At 42.6% G+C, this 17,813-nt stretch overlaps 1 protein-coding gene across 2 annotated transcripts in view; it reads left to right on the top strand.

The window, feature by feature from the left end:
* Positions 1–3,504, top strand: part of LOC311243412 (putative helicase mov-10-B.1) — a 94,576-nt gene extending 91,072 nt beyond the window's left edge. Inside the window, exons 15-19 of one of the 2 annotated variants that reach the window (XM_084332642.1) lie at positions 1,794–1,862; positions 2,003–2,128; positions 2,927–3,015; positions 3,126–3,193; positions 3,359–3,504. In XM_084332642.1, coding sequence (XP_084188768.1) covers positions 1,794–1,862; positions 2,003–2,128; positions 2,927–3,015; positions 3,126–3,193; positions 3,359–3,372 — 366 coding nt within the window. In that variant the 3' untranslated portion in view covers positions 3,373–3,504. Of the gene's footprint in view, positions 1–1,793; positions 1,863–2,002; positions 2,129–2,926; positions 3,016–3,125 lie in introns of both variants that reach the window. The other variant, XM_084332641.1, reaches the window with a different exon arrangement.
* Positions 3,505–17,813: the final 14,309 nt, after the last annotated feature.

The raw sequence follows: 17,813 nt of genomic DNA, 5'->3' as shown, positions 1-17,813 counted from the left end.
ATGAGGTTGGCACTAGTTTGTTCGCCGTGCATATAAATATGGCGCAGGTGAATACAGAAGCACTTAGTCTTACTTAGTCAGAAGTCCAGAGTTACCCAATAAGTTGAAGCCTCACCCACGATACAACGTGCGGTGAAGTATGGCCTGTTTGGCCCCAAAATAGAGCATTGAGACCGCATGCGAATTAATAACTGAATTGTCAGAGTTTGGCGCTATACCGTCGAGTGCGACATATTTCTATTAAGTCAGTAATAGTCTATTTGTGTATAGTGTATCGTGCGGCTAAAGTTCTACAGTGACCAGCATCACCAACGCTTCCTCGTATCAGCTAGTGTGCTTATCCAGGCTGGGCTGCTTTCATGGCGCTTTCACCCGAGGAGACCTAGACGAGAACCGTGTGGACATGTACACTGGATTAATCTACCCGACGACTACATAGCCCTTTGTGGCTGGATTATATTTGCTTTGGTCCTGTGATTTATGGAGCGGAGAATCGCCGACGCCTACACGTGTGGGATTTACCCTGTGAGGAGCCAGGTCGAGTCGGCGCCTCAGAGAGCCTGAGGCCGGCTAGCTTTCTTCACTGTGGAGCTACAGTCTACGGAGAACAGCTGTATTCGTCTGTGGATCAAGAGGCTATTGCACCGTCTCCTGTACTTGGAGTCTCCTTAGTCATCGTTGACCAGACTCTCTACTACCGACAGATCCTCTACCCCTGCTGGCTTACAACCGGGGGGACCCTTCCAGTATCTCCCGCTATATATTACTAGTGTACCATAGATATAATTCCCTAAGATTCAGGTTGTATAATTACCTCCTGCGTAACCAGAGAATGGACATTCATTATTGATTTGCCTACGCATATTCCTTTGCCTTACAAGTGCATTCAAAGTATAATAGATAAGTATATTATGTACCTTTTGCTGCAATAAATACTTAAAGACAACTTTGTGTAGAACCGATTCATTGTGGGAAGTGTTCATTATATTTATATATCATGTACTGTATGGCCAGTAATTAAAGTACATAAAGCGGTAGTGGTTTAATGATACCATACTTATCAATACAGTCAGGGAATTGTACCCCTCAGTTACAATCACCAAAGCTCTCTTATCATCTGTAAAAGAACAAAACCATTCAAAAGCTTATCGTGGAAATGTATTCATCTACGCAGGTGAGACTGTGTTCCATACGCCATGCAACTTCGGGAGGGATATGATCTATACTCTATACAGGTGTGATCACTTAGAAGGAAAACAGGTCACAAAGTCACCTTCTAATCTAATCATCAGGCATGTGAAGTTATGTAACATTCATGAATTTCATGTTGACCAATCAGTAGTTGAGTCCAGTGTCGGGCCACAATTGTGTCACTCGTCATGTCCACAAATTAGTTGGTATTGGTAAGATGCTACTAAGCCAGGAGGCTGCTGGGGCATGTTATCTCACTTGAAACATACAGCTTCTTCATACGACACTAGGCAATTCAGAGGTCCTCAAAGGCTACAGTAATTTCACGGCACTTCCAGCCCTCCTCTGGTGAATTGTTGTAAATGCTCTGGCTCCCTCTACTGGTGAGCTCTTGTAAATGCATTAATTGCCATTACAAGCTAATCCAGGCTGATGAATTGATTTGTTTTTCTTTACACATTTACAGAGAAAGGTATATTCACCAACTCACCAACTGAATGTGTACTGGTACCGTACGTTAACCAGTGAATGTGTACATTTACCAACGGGACAATGTCTCACTTTGAGATCATCAAAAATTCACATTTCTGTGTGCCACAAAGGTGGAGAAAATCTGCAATGAACTCAAGGCGGTCGGGAGATATCTTCAAGTGAACCTGGATGACCTGAAGGTATGGAGTTACACGTTGTAGTGTTGTGGATGTGGAACATGTTTGTTTTGACACACAGGGATTAGGCCTTCATCACACGTACCATATGGAGTGAGTTATTGGTTCCTGTGTGTGTGTGTGTACTTGTGTGTGGATTGTAGGTGAGCACAGTGGAGAAGTTCCATAGTGACGAGAGGAAGGTGATTCTGGTGTCTGCCGTACGAAGCAATGACTACAATGCCCAGAGAGACTTGCAGTTCAGTCGTGGCTTTTTCAACAATGATAAGGTGAGAAACACGGCATAATATGCACATCATCTCTCGCTGGCCACACCTCTGGCTCTTGGAGCAAAAAAAGGTGAAATTGTTTAAGAAAAACACAGGATGACTGTGCCGATGCTGGTCTGCTTTGTGTTCAAATGCTGTTTGGTTTGTGACCCTGTCAGGAGTGCAGTTTCAGTTGTGTTTTTGATGAAAGTGACTGGAAATTATCAAAATGTTAAGAGAGTTAGAGGCAAAACCTTTTTTAGGCTTCATAAACAACGGGCATTCAAATCACCCTCACCGTCTGTGAAGCCTTTGATGGTGCAGTGTGAATTTGCGGGAACGCATGGCGATCACAGGCCAATGTAGCGGGAATAATTTGGACAAACGGGGAATGCAAACAGCAAGATAATGAGCAACAGAGAAAGGCCAGAGGCGTGGCAATGCCATACACAGGCGCCATCACACCACGCAAGCATAGATAAACACCGATAAGTCTGTGCCGGTGGTAGAACCCTACTAGACCAAATTACCTTGGGAACACATGTGTGTTTCCCCTACGACTGAATAAGAGGTTTCGTTTTCATTAGTTGTGTAAATGCTGTCTCACAATCAATAGAATATTTCTGGGGAAACCAATTTACACACACAGAAGATTAGATTAGATTTAAATGTATTGTCATTATACGGCACAAGTACAGTACAACGAAAAGTTTGGCATCCAACCAGAGTGCAAATGTAGCAGTAAAGTGCAACAGCAATATACAATGTACAGGCGATTCAACTGGGTGATGATGCATACAGCCCATTCTATTTCTTCAGAAGTTCAACGTGGCGATGACAAGAGCCAAAGCCCTGCTGATCGTGGTGGGAAACTCCACAGTGCTGGGAATCGACCGTACATGGCACACGTGAGTTTAGAACCCGCTCAGATTTAACTACTCTCTCTCCAGAAAAGGGTGCGTTGGACGTATGATTTGTTATCATCTGCGTGAAGTCCACTCTCCCCCCCCCCCTGCAGATTCATCCGATACTGCCATGATAGAGGAGGGTACATCGGAGTGACAAACGCTCGAGGGCACGCTCGAGGTGACAAGTGCTCGAGGGCATGTACATAAACGCCCACACACTTCATACTTCATACTTCGATATCGTCAGGAAGCTGCACTACAAAAACAAACTGGTCTACTTTGTATTCTCTTATTCTTCCTCCCTCCTCTCCTCTCTCCGTCTCTCTGATCGACGCTATTGGAGACTTAGGAGAGTGACGCTCACCAGCAGCTGGCCCCAGTGTGGAGGGGAATGACCTGAGAGAGAGACCTTACACATCTGCTGATTACTGATGTATTTTTATCTCTTTTTTGTATTAGCAACTCTGTACTTTGGTTAATAAAACTTTGTCAAACTTAGTACTTTCCCTTGACAATCTTATTTTGAATTGCATTTCTGTAATTAAATAATATGTTCATAGTCATGCAAATTGACTACATTATTTTCCCCCGGGCACTGGACAAAATAACTACATACACTTGCTGGGTCATTGTTTCATGTTACCCGTGTGTACGTGTGTCAGTCGTGTTTCTTGTGTTTTCTGTCTTTTGAGTAAGCCTTGTTTATTATCACAACGCCGTCTCCTGCCTGCTCAATTCAAGCTCTCGTGTTTCATCTGCAACTGGGTTCCAATCACCATGTCACCTAAGCGCATTCGTAACAGAATGAGCCAGCCAGTGTATGCTGGGCCCACAACACCTAAATACAAACACTAATTAGAGACAGAGGGTGATTGTTAACAGGACACAGGTGTGGTAGACAGAACTAACAGAAGACTGAACACACAGGGGAATAACTATAGCAAATGTACAAACTGAGACACACAAGACTAAAAACACATTTACAACACACAGACACTAGGGACACAAGTCTAACACAGTGGAAATAATACAGACAACAAAGACAACAAATATACAAAACATAAATGGAGGCAAATAATGTTACACAGGTGAGTGAGCTGGGAGGGTTGCCGTCTGGTCCAGCAGGACCGGGGGAAGCGTTACAGGAGAGAAGAGCAGCAGTTGTATAAACTCTAAACAGTTTTTCGGGCACCAAGTGTTCTTAATTAATTTAGAGCCCTAAATTATTCTAGTATAGTGGATTTAAATTATTGTACCAAATCTTTGAAGACGCTGCTATTTGAAAAAAAATTCTGAGCATCTGGTCACAGTGTCACACCTTACGTTAGATTAGATTAGATTCAAATGTATCTCATTATACAGCACAAGTACAGTACAACGGAAATAAGTTTGGCATCCAACCAGAGTGCTAATGTAACAGTAAAGTGCAACAGCAATATACAATGTACAGGCGATTAAACTGGGTACAAAATATACAAATTAGTACTACTGAGTGTAGTGCTAATCAGATGTATGTACAGAGTTGTAGTATTAATATGTACAGTGATACAGCTATAAAGACAGTGTGGTAGTAGTCATAGGCCTACTGTCCAGCAATATAACTAGTAAGAGTAGGATATGTACAGATATAGATATAGTATCTAGAGTTATGTAAAAGGTCTGTGTGCAGGTAAATACAGACAGATGGGGATAGATATACTGTATGTGGTGAGAATAAATATATTATATATATATGGTATATACAGCATTTGTACATGCTATCATACAGAGTTAAGGGTTATATACAGGTGTATAAGTAAGTATATAGAGGGGTTATATGCAGGTATATTGAGACAAATATGGATATATATATATGCTGTAAATATAAAAATATAACTGTAAATATAAATATGGGTATGGGTAGACTATAATCAGCCATGGTTTTGCCAGTGTTAACAAGATAACCTTATAATATTTATTCACACACTTTACTGGAAATAGTGTCTGAAGATGCCAAAGAGGGAGTATTTTTCACCCATCCCAATTTAGTCGTTATGCCAATTCCCTTCCTGGTCGCCTGTAGCTGTTCCGCAACTGTAGCTATTTCCGGGGTAGGCCTGATTGGCCCCGACAGGCACGTGACCCGCCGCGGCCACGCCCCGCGGCAGCCTCGCGACGCGGCAACGAGGCTGCTGAGGTTCACAGGCGCTTTCCGCCTTCAACGCCGCCCGCAGCATTAGGCAGGAGTTCGCGGCGCCTTTCACATCGCAGTCATCAGTCATAATAATCGCGCCGCAGTCGGCAGTCATGCAATCATTTATCATTTAACATTTGAAAGGCATACATTGTTGTATGAAATAAAATAGTATAGAGACATATGTACAGCGTCGCGCCGCAGTCATCAGTCATAATAATCGCGCCGCAGTCGGCAGTCATGCAATCATTTATCATTTAACATTTGAAAGGCATACATTGTTGTATGAAATAAAATAGTATAGAGACATATGTACAGCGTCGCGATCGCAGTCATCAGTCATAATAATCGCGCCGCAGTCGGCAGTCATGCAATCATTTATCATTTAACATTTGAAAGGCATACATTGTTGTATGAAATAAAATAGTATAGAGACATATGTACAGCGTTCGATGCAGAATAGAAGTAACTGAGTTAGACCAGCTACACATACAATATACAATACGCTATAGTGCAAAGCAGAAATGGGATGAGGTACAATTTACAGTAAGGTGTATGCGTTGCAGTGCATGACTGATGGCTGCAGCGTGGATTTTAAGCACTTGTGACAAAGTGAATCTTGCTTGATGTGAAATAAAATACAGCACTTACTTCAACGTTGAACAGTGATTAATATTATCACTGTAGAGAGCGGCGCGATTATTATGACTGATGACTGCGATAGCACTTGTGACAAAGTGAATCTTGCTTGATGTGAAATAAAATACAGCAGAGAGCGGCGCGATTATTATGACTGGTGACTGCGATAGCACTTGTGACAAAGTGAATCTTGCTTGATGTGAAATAAAATACAGCACTTACTTCAACGTTGAACAGTGATTAATATTATCACTGTAGAGAGCGGCGCGATTATTATGACTGATGACTGCGATGTGAAAGGCGCCGCGAACTCCTGCCTAATGCTGCGGGCGGCGTTGAAGGCGGAAAGCGCCTGTGAACCAAAGCAGCCTCGTTGCCGCGGGGCGTGGCCGCGGCGGGTCACGTGCCTGTCGGGGCCAATCAGGCCTACCCCGGAAATAGCTACAGTTGCGGAACAGCTACAGGCTTCCTGGTCATTGTGCGCATTGCCCCACTGTCGGGCGAGTGCCATACCTTGCCATACCAAAATGACGCCCCTGGTGACAACGTCCCCCGTTCTCCCCTATTCTATATTATAGCTATGGAGACAATGGCTCATTTGAAAGGAAATATGTATACTCCAACAGGGAAAAAAACTTTTAGTTCTACATACAGTACCTTCATTCCTGCACTATCCCATGCTAAAATTTTTAGATGTTCCGGTAAAAAATGTTCCTTCCCGATCCGATTCCGATACCTAAGCTTTGGGTATCGGCCGATACCGATACTGATCTGATACCAGTGCATACATTTAAAAAAGAAAAAAATATTATATTATATAGCTAAATTATAAAGAAATTTATTTCTTTTCAGCTACAGATACTGTTTTATATATACTGTTTTTTAGTAATAACTAGAAAGTAATGGTATTTATTCAACAGGTGATTGTATAGATTAGTATTAGTATCATTAATTGACAACTATGCTCAATGAGTTCACCCACGGAACGGTTGTTGGGACATTGGTTCTGCACGGACGTTATACGTTGTTGCACTTGCTATCCAGTCTGCTCCGGTTCAGTTAGCTAGTAGCAGAGGCTCTGGCTAGTAGTAACATGTATGTTGTGATTTTTAATGCACAATAAATATTCAACATTCTCTTTTGAGACTCCGCCTCAGACTCTTATCCTTTGGCACTAAAAGCTAAACATTGTCACCGATATGGCTGTCCGCAACATGTCATTAATTGCGTGCATGTGTGCGAGAGGTCAATCAGTGACGACCAGTGTTGGGCAAGTTACTTTTAAAAAAGTAACTAGTTACAGTTACTAGTTACTTCTTCCAAAAAATAACTAAATTACTTACTCAGTTACAAATGATAAAAGTAAATAGTTACTTCAGAAAGTAACTATTGCGTTACTTTCAAGTAAATTTTTTACATAAACATACACAAATCTAAACTATTTTAATGTTGATGTGGGACAAAGTGAGACTAGCCTACAATCAAATGCCATGTATGTAGATATTATAATTACTATGTTTATATAATGGATCATAAAAATACAAACACAATAGATGTTTTGGAACTTTTGATATGTATTGCCCCTCAACAGACCACAACTGGGCAACATTAAATTATGCTTGCACTATACCAAAAATAAATAACAAATATATATTGATTGAACATTTTAATTAACAGATTGCAGAATGGGTACAGTACAGTACGGCTCAATACACACATTGTTAAGGGGATGTAGACCAGAGAAAAACTTTTGTCTTGTTTACATCAGGGTCCCCCATTTTCAATTCATAATGACATTTATGACATACACAACATACAGATATAATAATCTAATCTAATCATCTAAACTAATCTAATCATGACATTTAAGACATGCATGACATACATGATACAGATATATATATCTCTGAGCATCTGAAGGCTGTGCTATTAAACCAGGAAGTGCAGCACTACCACTACTGTAGTGCCCTGCGCTGGCAGTGCAACACAACTAACACAAGAGTGAACAAAAAACTCTCATGGACCCGCGGTCTGTCGTTGACTGCTCGCTTGTGTTGTTCGTTGGATTCGTTTTGGATTATTTGGGCTCGCCAAACAAACTATCAAAACGTACACGACCCGCGGAACCCGGTCTGTCGTTGACTGAGTCGCTTGTGTTTTCGCTGTGTGTCAGACTCTGGATTCTTTCGAACACCCGCCCACCTCTACCTCTGATTGGCTTACCATGACATTTGACTCAACCTCAGCCAATCGCGCACTGCCCACTAACCAAGGAAGAACATATTGCCTCTCGGCAATAGTCCCAATTTTAGCCAAGGTAACGTTAAGCTAAAACTAGCTTTTCAGCTAGCTCTTCAGCTAATGCTAATGTACCTGGTGTGATCTTACTTGCGTTGTGTTTTGTCGATTCGACCCCTGTTAAGGGATCGCCCTGAGTGGGAGTTGAACCCCGATCTCCCGCGTCGTGGGCGGCATCACAGACCACTGTACCAAGAGGTGAATTCACTTCTTGCTACTGGGTCTGGATGCCTCTGGGGAGTGAGTTTACTTGCAGTACCGCTTAACGTCCACAGCCACTTCACTGTACCTTGTGACTGTGGATAGACTGCGGTACCTCCGTTACACTAATAACACCAGCAAGCGAACACATCAGAGCTCCCCGTCACACCGCTCTGTCGGGACGATGGCATCTGTTGTTAAAATGACAAACAGCATTGACACTGTAATTCACGGTCGATTAAAAACACGTTTGTTTTATAATGCTCACTCTCAGCAGGAGGATACCGCACGTGTTGTTGATAAATTACATCATATGGGATCGGAGCATAGAATTGAAGCGTACTCGCCGATACCGATACCAGCATTTTAGGCTGTATCGGAGGCATTTGCTTTTTTTGTATCCACTTTTTTCTCCCCATTTTCTATTTTTCTCCCATCCCAATTTCGTATTTCCAATTCTTCCCTCCCCTGTCTTGAACGTTGCTAGACTATGCCTCCCACTGGTCGGCTGTAGTGAGGATAGAAGCCTTGCATCACGTGACCCCTCCGGTACACGAGGAGGCAGCCTGTCGCATCTTTTCACCGCAGCAGCTCGAACTCTCAGTGGCGAGGAGTAACGCATGGGAGGCTCACGCTGCCCCCGATACTTCCTGTTTCCGCCGCACCGGCGTCACCCAACCGACCTGTAGGAGTCGCTGTCCACAACGTCCAATCCCAACCCACCGGCTTACCCACCCTCTAACACTGCCAATTGTGTGTTAGTATGACTATGACGGCCGGCCAAGCCGGTAGCAACGCCGAGAGCTGGGCTCGATACCAGCATATCCTGCGTTAGTGGCGAGCGCCTTGCCCACTGCACCACTCAGCCGCCCAGGCATTTCCAATACTGGTATCAGTATCGGAACAACTCTACTAAAAATCATCCTGTTTCAAAATAATCCAGTTCCGTTTCCTGCATGGAACACGAGATATGACATGTTTTGTGCGCATATGCGCATATCATGCGGGTTGCTCGCCTGCCACCTATATTATTTCCAGGTCAAAGGTAACATGACCATAGTAGAATGATGATTCTCAAACGGGAGGGGGTTCGGTAAAATAGACGTTAGCTTTGTCAGCAGGTCTACCAAAACCCTGTCCACTCTTGCTCCGAAGTGTCTTACATTTACATTTTGTCATTTAACTCTATCAGCTGAGTAACAATGTTCATCAAAGTGTTGAGGTCTACAGTGTAAGTTAGTATATAGGGAAGTGTAGGTGGCGTCGCGTGGGTAAAATAACAGGGGAAGCCAAAAAAAATTATTAAAAAAGAATTATTAAATATTTGTATTAATATTTTTTTTTTTTTTTTTTTTTTTTTAGTCAAGCAGTCACCATGTACACTACAGTATGGCTCGGCGGCCAGTCAAACTTTCTTAACAGATTGCAGAATGGGTACAATACAGTACGGCTCAATACACACAATTGTATAAGGGGATGCAGACCAGAGAAAGACGTTTGTCTTGTTTACATCAGGGTCCCCCATTTTCAATTCATAGTGACATTTATGACATACAAGACATCATGACATCAAATATACAGTACTGTTACCCATAGATCCTGACAGAGTATATACATATGATGGGGAGGGGACTGTACATTAGGAGGGGGTGGGTGGGTGGGAGAGAAATATACGTAACATACGGCCGGTGTTGTTTTCGAGGAGGGAGTAGGATTCCGCAGAACACCGGGAGAGAATATGACTGTCTATTAGACAAACGTGACAAGACAATCGTATTTCTCTGGTCTGCATCCCCTTAACAATTGTGTGTATTGAGCCGTACTGTATTGTACCCATTCTGCAATCTGTTAAATAAAGTTTTCATTCATTCATTCATCATTCATTCATTCATTCATTCATTCATTCAAGTGTCTGTTGCGCGGCGCGCCCAGCCATCAGAGCGCTCCTACTGTAAAATGCGGAAGCAGTCATTTCAGCCTCAGTTTTACTCGTTTATAAAAATGATTTAAAATGTTTATTAGCAACGCCGAGCTTTCAAACCCCGCCGCATCTGTGTGTGAAACCCTAATGGAACGCTGGGTACCTTTGACATTTATATCCGATATATTTTGGACCCACCGCTAGCTTTTAAGCAGTGCTTGATGGTGCACATTAACCTGGCTACTACGGAGGAATAAGTGACTGCGTATTCCAGCCCCTGGCTTGCATTGCAGTCATGAAAGGGTATACAAGCTTGCCTGATAACGTTAGTTAGTCAGTCAGGCTGCTCAGTGCTTACCTGGTCAATAATGTGGTCCTCCTCTTGCCAGATAGATTTGTTAAATCATAATATCCACAGTGGTGTGCTCTGCTGGTCCTCAGTACTACTAATGGGATGTCACGTTAGGTAGTCAGGTGGAAACGTGAACTTCTGACCTGCCCCGCCTCCAGGGGGAAAATATGCTGAGTGTTTTCCTCCCAGCTCCGTTTTAAACTTTTAGGGTGTGGCACAGTGGCAGTCAGCTCGAATCTGATTGGCTAGGATCGGATTTGGAGTTTGGACTCACTCTATAATGCTGGAAGCCTGGAGAAAGAGACCTACCCACTGCCTCTCTCCTATACTAGCTGCAGTAGTGAGCACAGTCTGACAGTGTGTTAGAGGGAGTGAGAAGGAGAAGAGGGAGACATTTAAAAAAAATAAAATAAAAAATAACACAGATGAAAAAGAATGTAAACTATATTAATTTTTTTTTTTTTTCATATTTCATAATTTGATATGAATTTATAGGGAGGCATGGCTTCCGTTGGCTTCCACAAGGATTCGCCACTGGTCTGACGTCACTTTGGACCGCCCGCGAGCGAGGTCCACCCGTATAGGGATTTATCGTTGGGAAAATGGATTATCGGCTATTGTAACAATTCTGCCTCATGAACATTGAAAAGCTTTCCATTTTTGCAAACAAATAGTTCCCTTCTATCACTAACATTATTGTTTAAGCATTTTTGGTTGAAATAAAATTCGGCGATTTTTTTTTACGATTAATTGCGAATATTTTCATGTTGAGCTATAGATTGTGGATGAATATGCACAGAAAGGTACACCATGCAAATTTTCATGCTTTATTTGTTTTAAACAAGTTAGAAATGGGCAATGGGAAAATACATTGCGTTTTCAAGATGGTGGACCGGCCGGAAACAGCAATGACGTAACCACTACACCTCCCTATTAGGACAAGTGCATGACAGTAAGGTTAGTTAGGGTTATATTTTTTTTAAATAAAGGATTTTAGGGTTATATTTTATTTTAATTTTTAATTTTTTTTAGATAATAATTGAAGCGTCGACAGCGGAAGATTGGACGGGTTTCGGCTGTCCTAACTGTGGTGGGAAGTTCGTTCCACCATTGTGGGGCAAGGACCGAGAATAGGCGACTTCTCTTTGATGACTGAGGTCATCAAAGGTCATCTCTAGGTCTGAGGCGGCGGGCCGCTGCGTTCTGAATGAGTTGAAGAGGCTTGGTGGCAGTGGTCGGAAGGGCCGCAAGCAGTACGTTGCAGTAGTCGAGGCGGGAGATGACTGTTGATTGGACGAGGAGTTGGGTGGCTTTTTTTGTCAGGAAGGGGTGGATCCTTCTGACGTTGCTCAGGAGGAATCTGCAGGTTTTGGTTGTCGCTGCGATGTGAGCGGAGAAGTTCAACTGGTCGTCAAGGACAACACCAAGGTTCTTGGCGTCAGGGACGCGGTCACAGTTGAATTCTCGACTGTGATGGAAAGAATAGAATAGAATAGAATAGAAATACTTTTATTATCCCGTGGGAAATTTGACACTGCAAATCGCTCAACATTTAAACATTTAGACAGGACAGGTCACGAATTAGAATAATAACACAAATCAAATCAAGTTGCCTAGGGTAAGAGTAGAGTAATAGAATAAAAATGAAATAAATATACAGTAAATAAATACAGTAAAAATATACTGAGCATGGGGGAAGGGGGGGGGGGTACAGGTAGTAAAAACAACACAGCACAGCAGTCTAAACAAAGATCGGTCAGGGGGGAAGATTTGGCCGGCAGGTGAAGTCTTGGGTCAGAACAATAAATAACGTTAGTTGGCCCTGGCAGCGCCCAACAGATAACGTTATCGTTACAGCCAAACACCCTGTTTGAAAATACTAGAATCCAACATAGTCTGGTGAAAACGCACCTTATGCTATGGATGGATCGGCACCGTTTGTCCTCTTCATAATAATCTCCAATAGTTCGCTCGTCTAGGCGATCGCCATTGCCGAACGTTAGTTGGCCCTAGTCTGGAGTGCTCTCAACTCTAGTGTCGGCGACTACCGCGGAGCGGTGAAGAGTCAAGAGTCAAGAGTTTTATTTGTCACGGCATACAAGGCATACAGGCATACAGTGAAATGCGGGTGGCCATGAACATATGTTACAGTACATGCTCGGCCGGTTTGACTATAGTATTTTTATGATTTACCAGAAGTGCTGAGTCCAATGTAGTCATGGTGAAAACGCACCATCATCCATAAGTGTGATCGTTTTGTCCTCTTCATAATAATCTCGAATAGTTCGCTCGCCAATGTCGCCATTGCATAGACAGTCTGCAGGCTAGTGGCTACACTCTGGCCAGCAGTGAGTGAGCAACCCCCTTCCCCACAGTAAACTAGCCCAGTTCAAAAGGTAGGCGATACTGCCACCTATCGGAATCCGGTTGTCATTTAAATTCCAATTCACACAGAGCTCACACAAGAAGGTCCAGCGGACTGTTTAGAATAATAATAATAAAAAAAATAGACTTCAGAGAATTTAGCAACAATCAGATTTGAAATCAGTTTCAAAATGGCGGCACTCTGGCAAGAATAAGAAACCTACTGTACATACAGTAGATTTTATTATCTGTTCTTCATGCACGACTGGTGATACTAAATCCAAATTGAACTCCAAATTGAAGATTTGGCCCAATCCATAAATGTGCAAATTGGCTATAATAAAGTAATTTATAGGCCTGCTATTCTATATTATATAATAATATTTCAAATTGCATTGGTCCGGATGGGAGAATTCAGTACTGTATCTACAAAACCTTCTGTTTAATCATCTTCCGTTTATTAATTTCCTTAGATTTCTTGTACACGTGATCTCTAGAAGGTACTGAACGAGCTCAGTGGCAGTTTTTCATGTCTGGTGTTATTCACTGTCAAAGATGCAAAGAAAAGGGGCGCTCTAGTAGCACACCATATCGCGCTGCGTCGCGAGGCGGCCGTCCCGGGTTCACTTCCCACTCCCGGCGACTTCCATTTGTCGCATGTCTTCCCCGCCTCTTCTCCCGTTCATCCTCTCCTCATCTGTCGGTCATGTCTGACCATGAAAAAGTGATAAACGCTAAAAAATAAATCTTTGAAAAGATGCAAAGAAAAATCATAATTCATATTCTCCTTTGTTTCATCACAATTTAAGCAAGCCTAGTAATAGACACAATATTTCTGACACTGGGAATACATTCACTGAGGTCCCTAAACATGCAAATGGACCTTGTAGAAGTGGAGCAATATTCCATTTACTTAGGTATGTATTTTAGGCGGATTTTCAGAAAATAGGGCTCCGGGCTTAAGAGGTTAACAAAAAGCCATTATGTTATAAAAATGCACTTAGAATAGAACCTGTGTTACTCATACATGGGATTGAAATTAAGAATCGAAAATAAACATAAGAGATTTATTTTCTAAAAATATCTCACAAAGAGGGAAATCATACTAATAATAATAATAATAACTTTGTTTTATATAGCACCTAATGATGAAACCAAAGGTTGTCGCTTTATAGGGCAATAACAGACAAGAGACAAACATGGTGGACAGACACACAACATTAAATATAAGAAGCTAGGGGTCAAAGGCCATGTTAAAGAGGTTAGTTTTGAGGAGTTTCTTGAAGAAGACCAGAGTTGGGGCGTTGCAGAGTTCTGCAGAGAGGGAGTTCCAGAGGGTGGGAGCTGCAACGCTGAAAGCTCTGTCCCTAAAGGTCCGCAGTCTGGTTCGGGGAATGAAGAGCTGACCAGTGTGCGAGGATCGCAGGGACCGTGACTGAGTGTGGGGGTGGAGGAGGTCAGTGAAGTACTGAGGTGCCAGAGCATGGAGGGACTTGTAAGTAAGTAAGTAAGTAAGTAAGTAAGTAAGTAAGTAAGTAAGTAAGTAAGTAAGTAAGTAAGTAAGTAAGTAAGTAAGTAAGTAAGTAAGTAAGTAAGTAAGTAAAGATTTATTTATAAAGCACCTTTCATACATGTCATGCAGCTCAAAGTGCTGTACACAAACATACACATATGTAAAGCATCACATTAATAAGACAACAGTAATACAAGTACCGCAAATAGGCAAAACACAGTAAAATAACACATTTCAGTAAAAGATTAATACATAAAATTAAAAAGACATAATAATAAAAACATTTCATTAAGATACTCGCTTTCCCTAAGGCATGGTAATTTTCCTTTAAAAATGTGTATGGAGCTGGCGTTCCTGATGTGTGTTGGTAGCGTGTTCCATAGTTTTGGCCTTTGGGGCATAGTTGATGAAGTGATGAAGAGGGTTTTGTAGGTGATGCAGGATTTGATGGGGAGCCAGTGAAGGTGGATGAGGGTGAGGGTGATGTGATGCCAGGGTTTGGTGTGGGTGAGAACCCTGGTGTGGGTGATTTTTGGACACACCTCAGCTGGTCCATTTACTCAGGGTTAAAACAGAATAATATAAATCATTAGACACAGAATAGGAGTTCAAACAATATATGAAAATCATAATTAATTAATCATATTTGTATAATCGCTGCTGTCGGGACAAAACCTCATAACTCCATTTTTTTATTTTATTTTTTTATATAAATCAACTCCGTAGATCATCCTCCATATGTGTGTGTGGGTTTTACAAAGTTTAAACAATGGGAAATCATTAAACCGATCATCTGTCTAAACCTCCTAACTCTATTCACCCTCAAATCTGTGTTCGTTTTTTTCATCTGCTGAAAAGTTGGGTTTTTGGAGTTATGAGGTTTTGTCCCGACAGCAGCGATATGTGTAGCATCCTGAATATTCTGCTAAGTATTCAGAAGTGCTGACTAACTGTTACTTTCCCTGTGTGTGTATAAAGTGTGATAAACAGTGTTCCTTTTTATATCTCGCCCGGTCTAATAACGAGGTGAGGTGCTACTCTTCTCCGGCTTCATTATGGATCACTAACATAACATTGAGGCATCTTTCTCCCGTGCTGAAGTGGTCCTATAGTATGATAGTGGGATCAGTTGCGGTTGCCAGCAGGGGGCAGTGGTGGCAGGTGGAGCGGAGGAGCGAGGGAAGCAATGAGGAAGAGAGGATTACCTGGGAGCCAGAGCACCAGGAAGCTCTCTTCGGCAGTGAACTCGACCATGAACAGTCGCAACGGGCGTGTGCTCAAACGAGCCCTGTTGAAGGAGTGATGTTGAAGAGCCCCGTTGGAGAGTGACGGGTGATAACAGGGCTCTACAGTGCGACCAAATTGCTCGCATATGCCCCTAAAAATATTTGTATGCGAACGGTAAAAATCAATTACGCGCACGCTGTGCGAATACAGATTATAGCCTCTCTCGTCTTTTTTTTCCTCCGCTGCGAGATCGTTAAAAAACTACAAGTCCCACATTGCACTCAAGCCAACGGTCCAATCACAGTAGAGTGAAGTGACTGGTTTCATGGGAAATAAAGCAAATGACCAATCGGAAGCTCTCATTTTTCTTGTTTACTTCCTGAAACTCCGCGATCAGGGCTCTCGTTTTCCGAGACACCAACTTATTATAGTCTCTCTCTTACCAATAGCAATAGATTTTAGAACACCTAGATTTATCGATAGCAATAGTAATATAACGTTAATGCAACAAAACGAATGCCTTGCTTTGTTAATCATAACGTTGATGCAGTAGCGTATGTCGGTGTGTTGGCTGTAACGGACATGACAATAACATAACGTGTACACATTAAAATTGCGATAATCTATTCTAACATTTTCAAATCGATGCAGTTGAATTTCCCCCTTAGGATCGATGCATTGTTACACCCCTACACCAAAGTCACTGGCCCACTGTGTATCTGTGTGTATAATAACTTGGCTAGCGTTATCAACAGCAGAGGTGGGCAATGGGTCCAGCTGCAGCACCGGAGTGCAAGCGATGTGATGTAATTGGCAGACTCGACTGTCAATCAATGGTCTACCTGACACGCAAACTCAAACAATGTTTCTGTACTGGAGGTGTGATTGATTGATTGATTGAAAACTTTATTAACAGATTGCAGAATGGGTACAATACAGTACAGCTCAATACACACAATTGTTAAGGGGATGCAGACCAGAGAAAGACTTTCGTCTTGTTTACATCAGGGTCCCCCATTTCAATTAATCAGGAAAGTGTACAGTAGGAAAGTGTACAGTATTTCAATAGGCAACCCTGAAAGGATTATTTTTCTAGAAGAGCAACACAGCCAAAACATAAGCATTGTATGCATAAAAGGGGCTAAAGTTAAGTGACTGAACCTTTTGTAGCAGTAGTTTGATTTGATAGTTTATTTGATAGGGACAGCACATGTTAATGAACATCAAGTACAAAATACAAAATGTAAACATGCAGGGTTGTAGCAAGAGCTAATTTACACACATGCACGCACAGTACAAATATACATTTATTTTTGAAAAAAAAAAAACTCTGTTACTTGAAATATTTTCACTGTGCTCCTAAATATTTTTGGGTGCTCCTAAATTTCTTTGTGTGCTCCTAAATTTTTTCATTTAGGAGCACCTGTGCCCCTAGTGAAAAAGGTTAGCGTAGAGCCCTGGATAAGAAGTACTTGCTAGTTGACGTGTTATCCTAGAAGTACCAGCGATAGTGTGTGAGTAAGCGATACAGAACGAAGGACTAACGTCCATAGTTAACGGGTTATAGTAGTATGTGTGCGGTGTATTAGCATGCTGCTAACGGCTCCATCTGACTCCAGTAGACTACCGGGCGCGCGGTGCTGAAGACCGGTGGTACAGTCAGCCACGTTGCGTTAGTAGTACAACCGATAGCAGGAGGGTGCACTCAGACCCGCAGTTTAGCTGTGTTTAGGGTAGCCAAACAGTATTAGCTCGCGCGCCAGCATCAAACAACAGCCGCAGTGGACGTCTCCCCGACGCCGCGGAGGACGCCTCTTCCCACCAGTAGAGGTCGCCACCACAGCACGCTCCTCCAGTTCACCACTGCCCATGCTGTTCACCCCAGCCCGCTGGCTGTGCTCGCGGGATCGCCCGACGCCATCTTGTCACCTGGACGAGAGGTGATTGGAGTGGGTCCGCCATCTTGGCTAAGTACGAACGGTACCTTGTGTGCCCACAGCAATGTCCATTCAAGCGAACGCTAACGACCAGTGTCTAAGGGGTACCCCAAACAATATAAGCCGGCTTTAGTGTAGGTTTTATTTGGTAACGTGGGCCCACATTTACTTGG

The sequence above is a fragment of the Notolepis coatsorum genome (genome assembly GCF_963971535.1).
Source record: "Notolepis coatsorum genome assembly, chromosome: 17".
Classification (NCBI taxonomy): domain Eukaryota; kingdom Metazoa; phylum Chordata; class Actinopteri; order Aulopiformes; family Paralepididae; genus Notolepis; species Notolepis coatsorum.
This window is presented reverse-complemented; position numbering and strand designations above follow the sequence as displayed.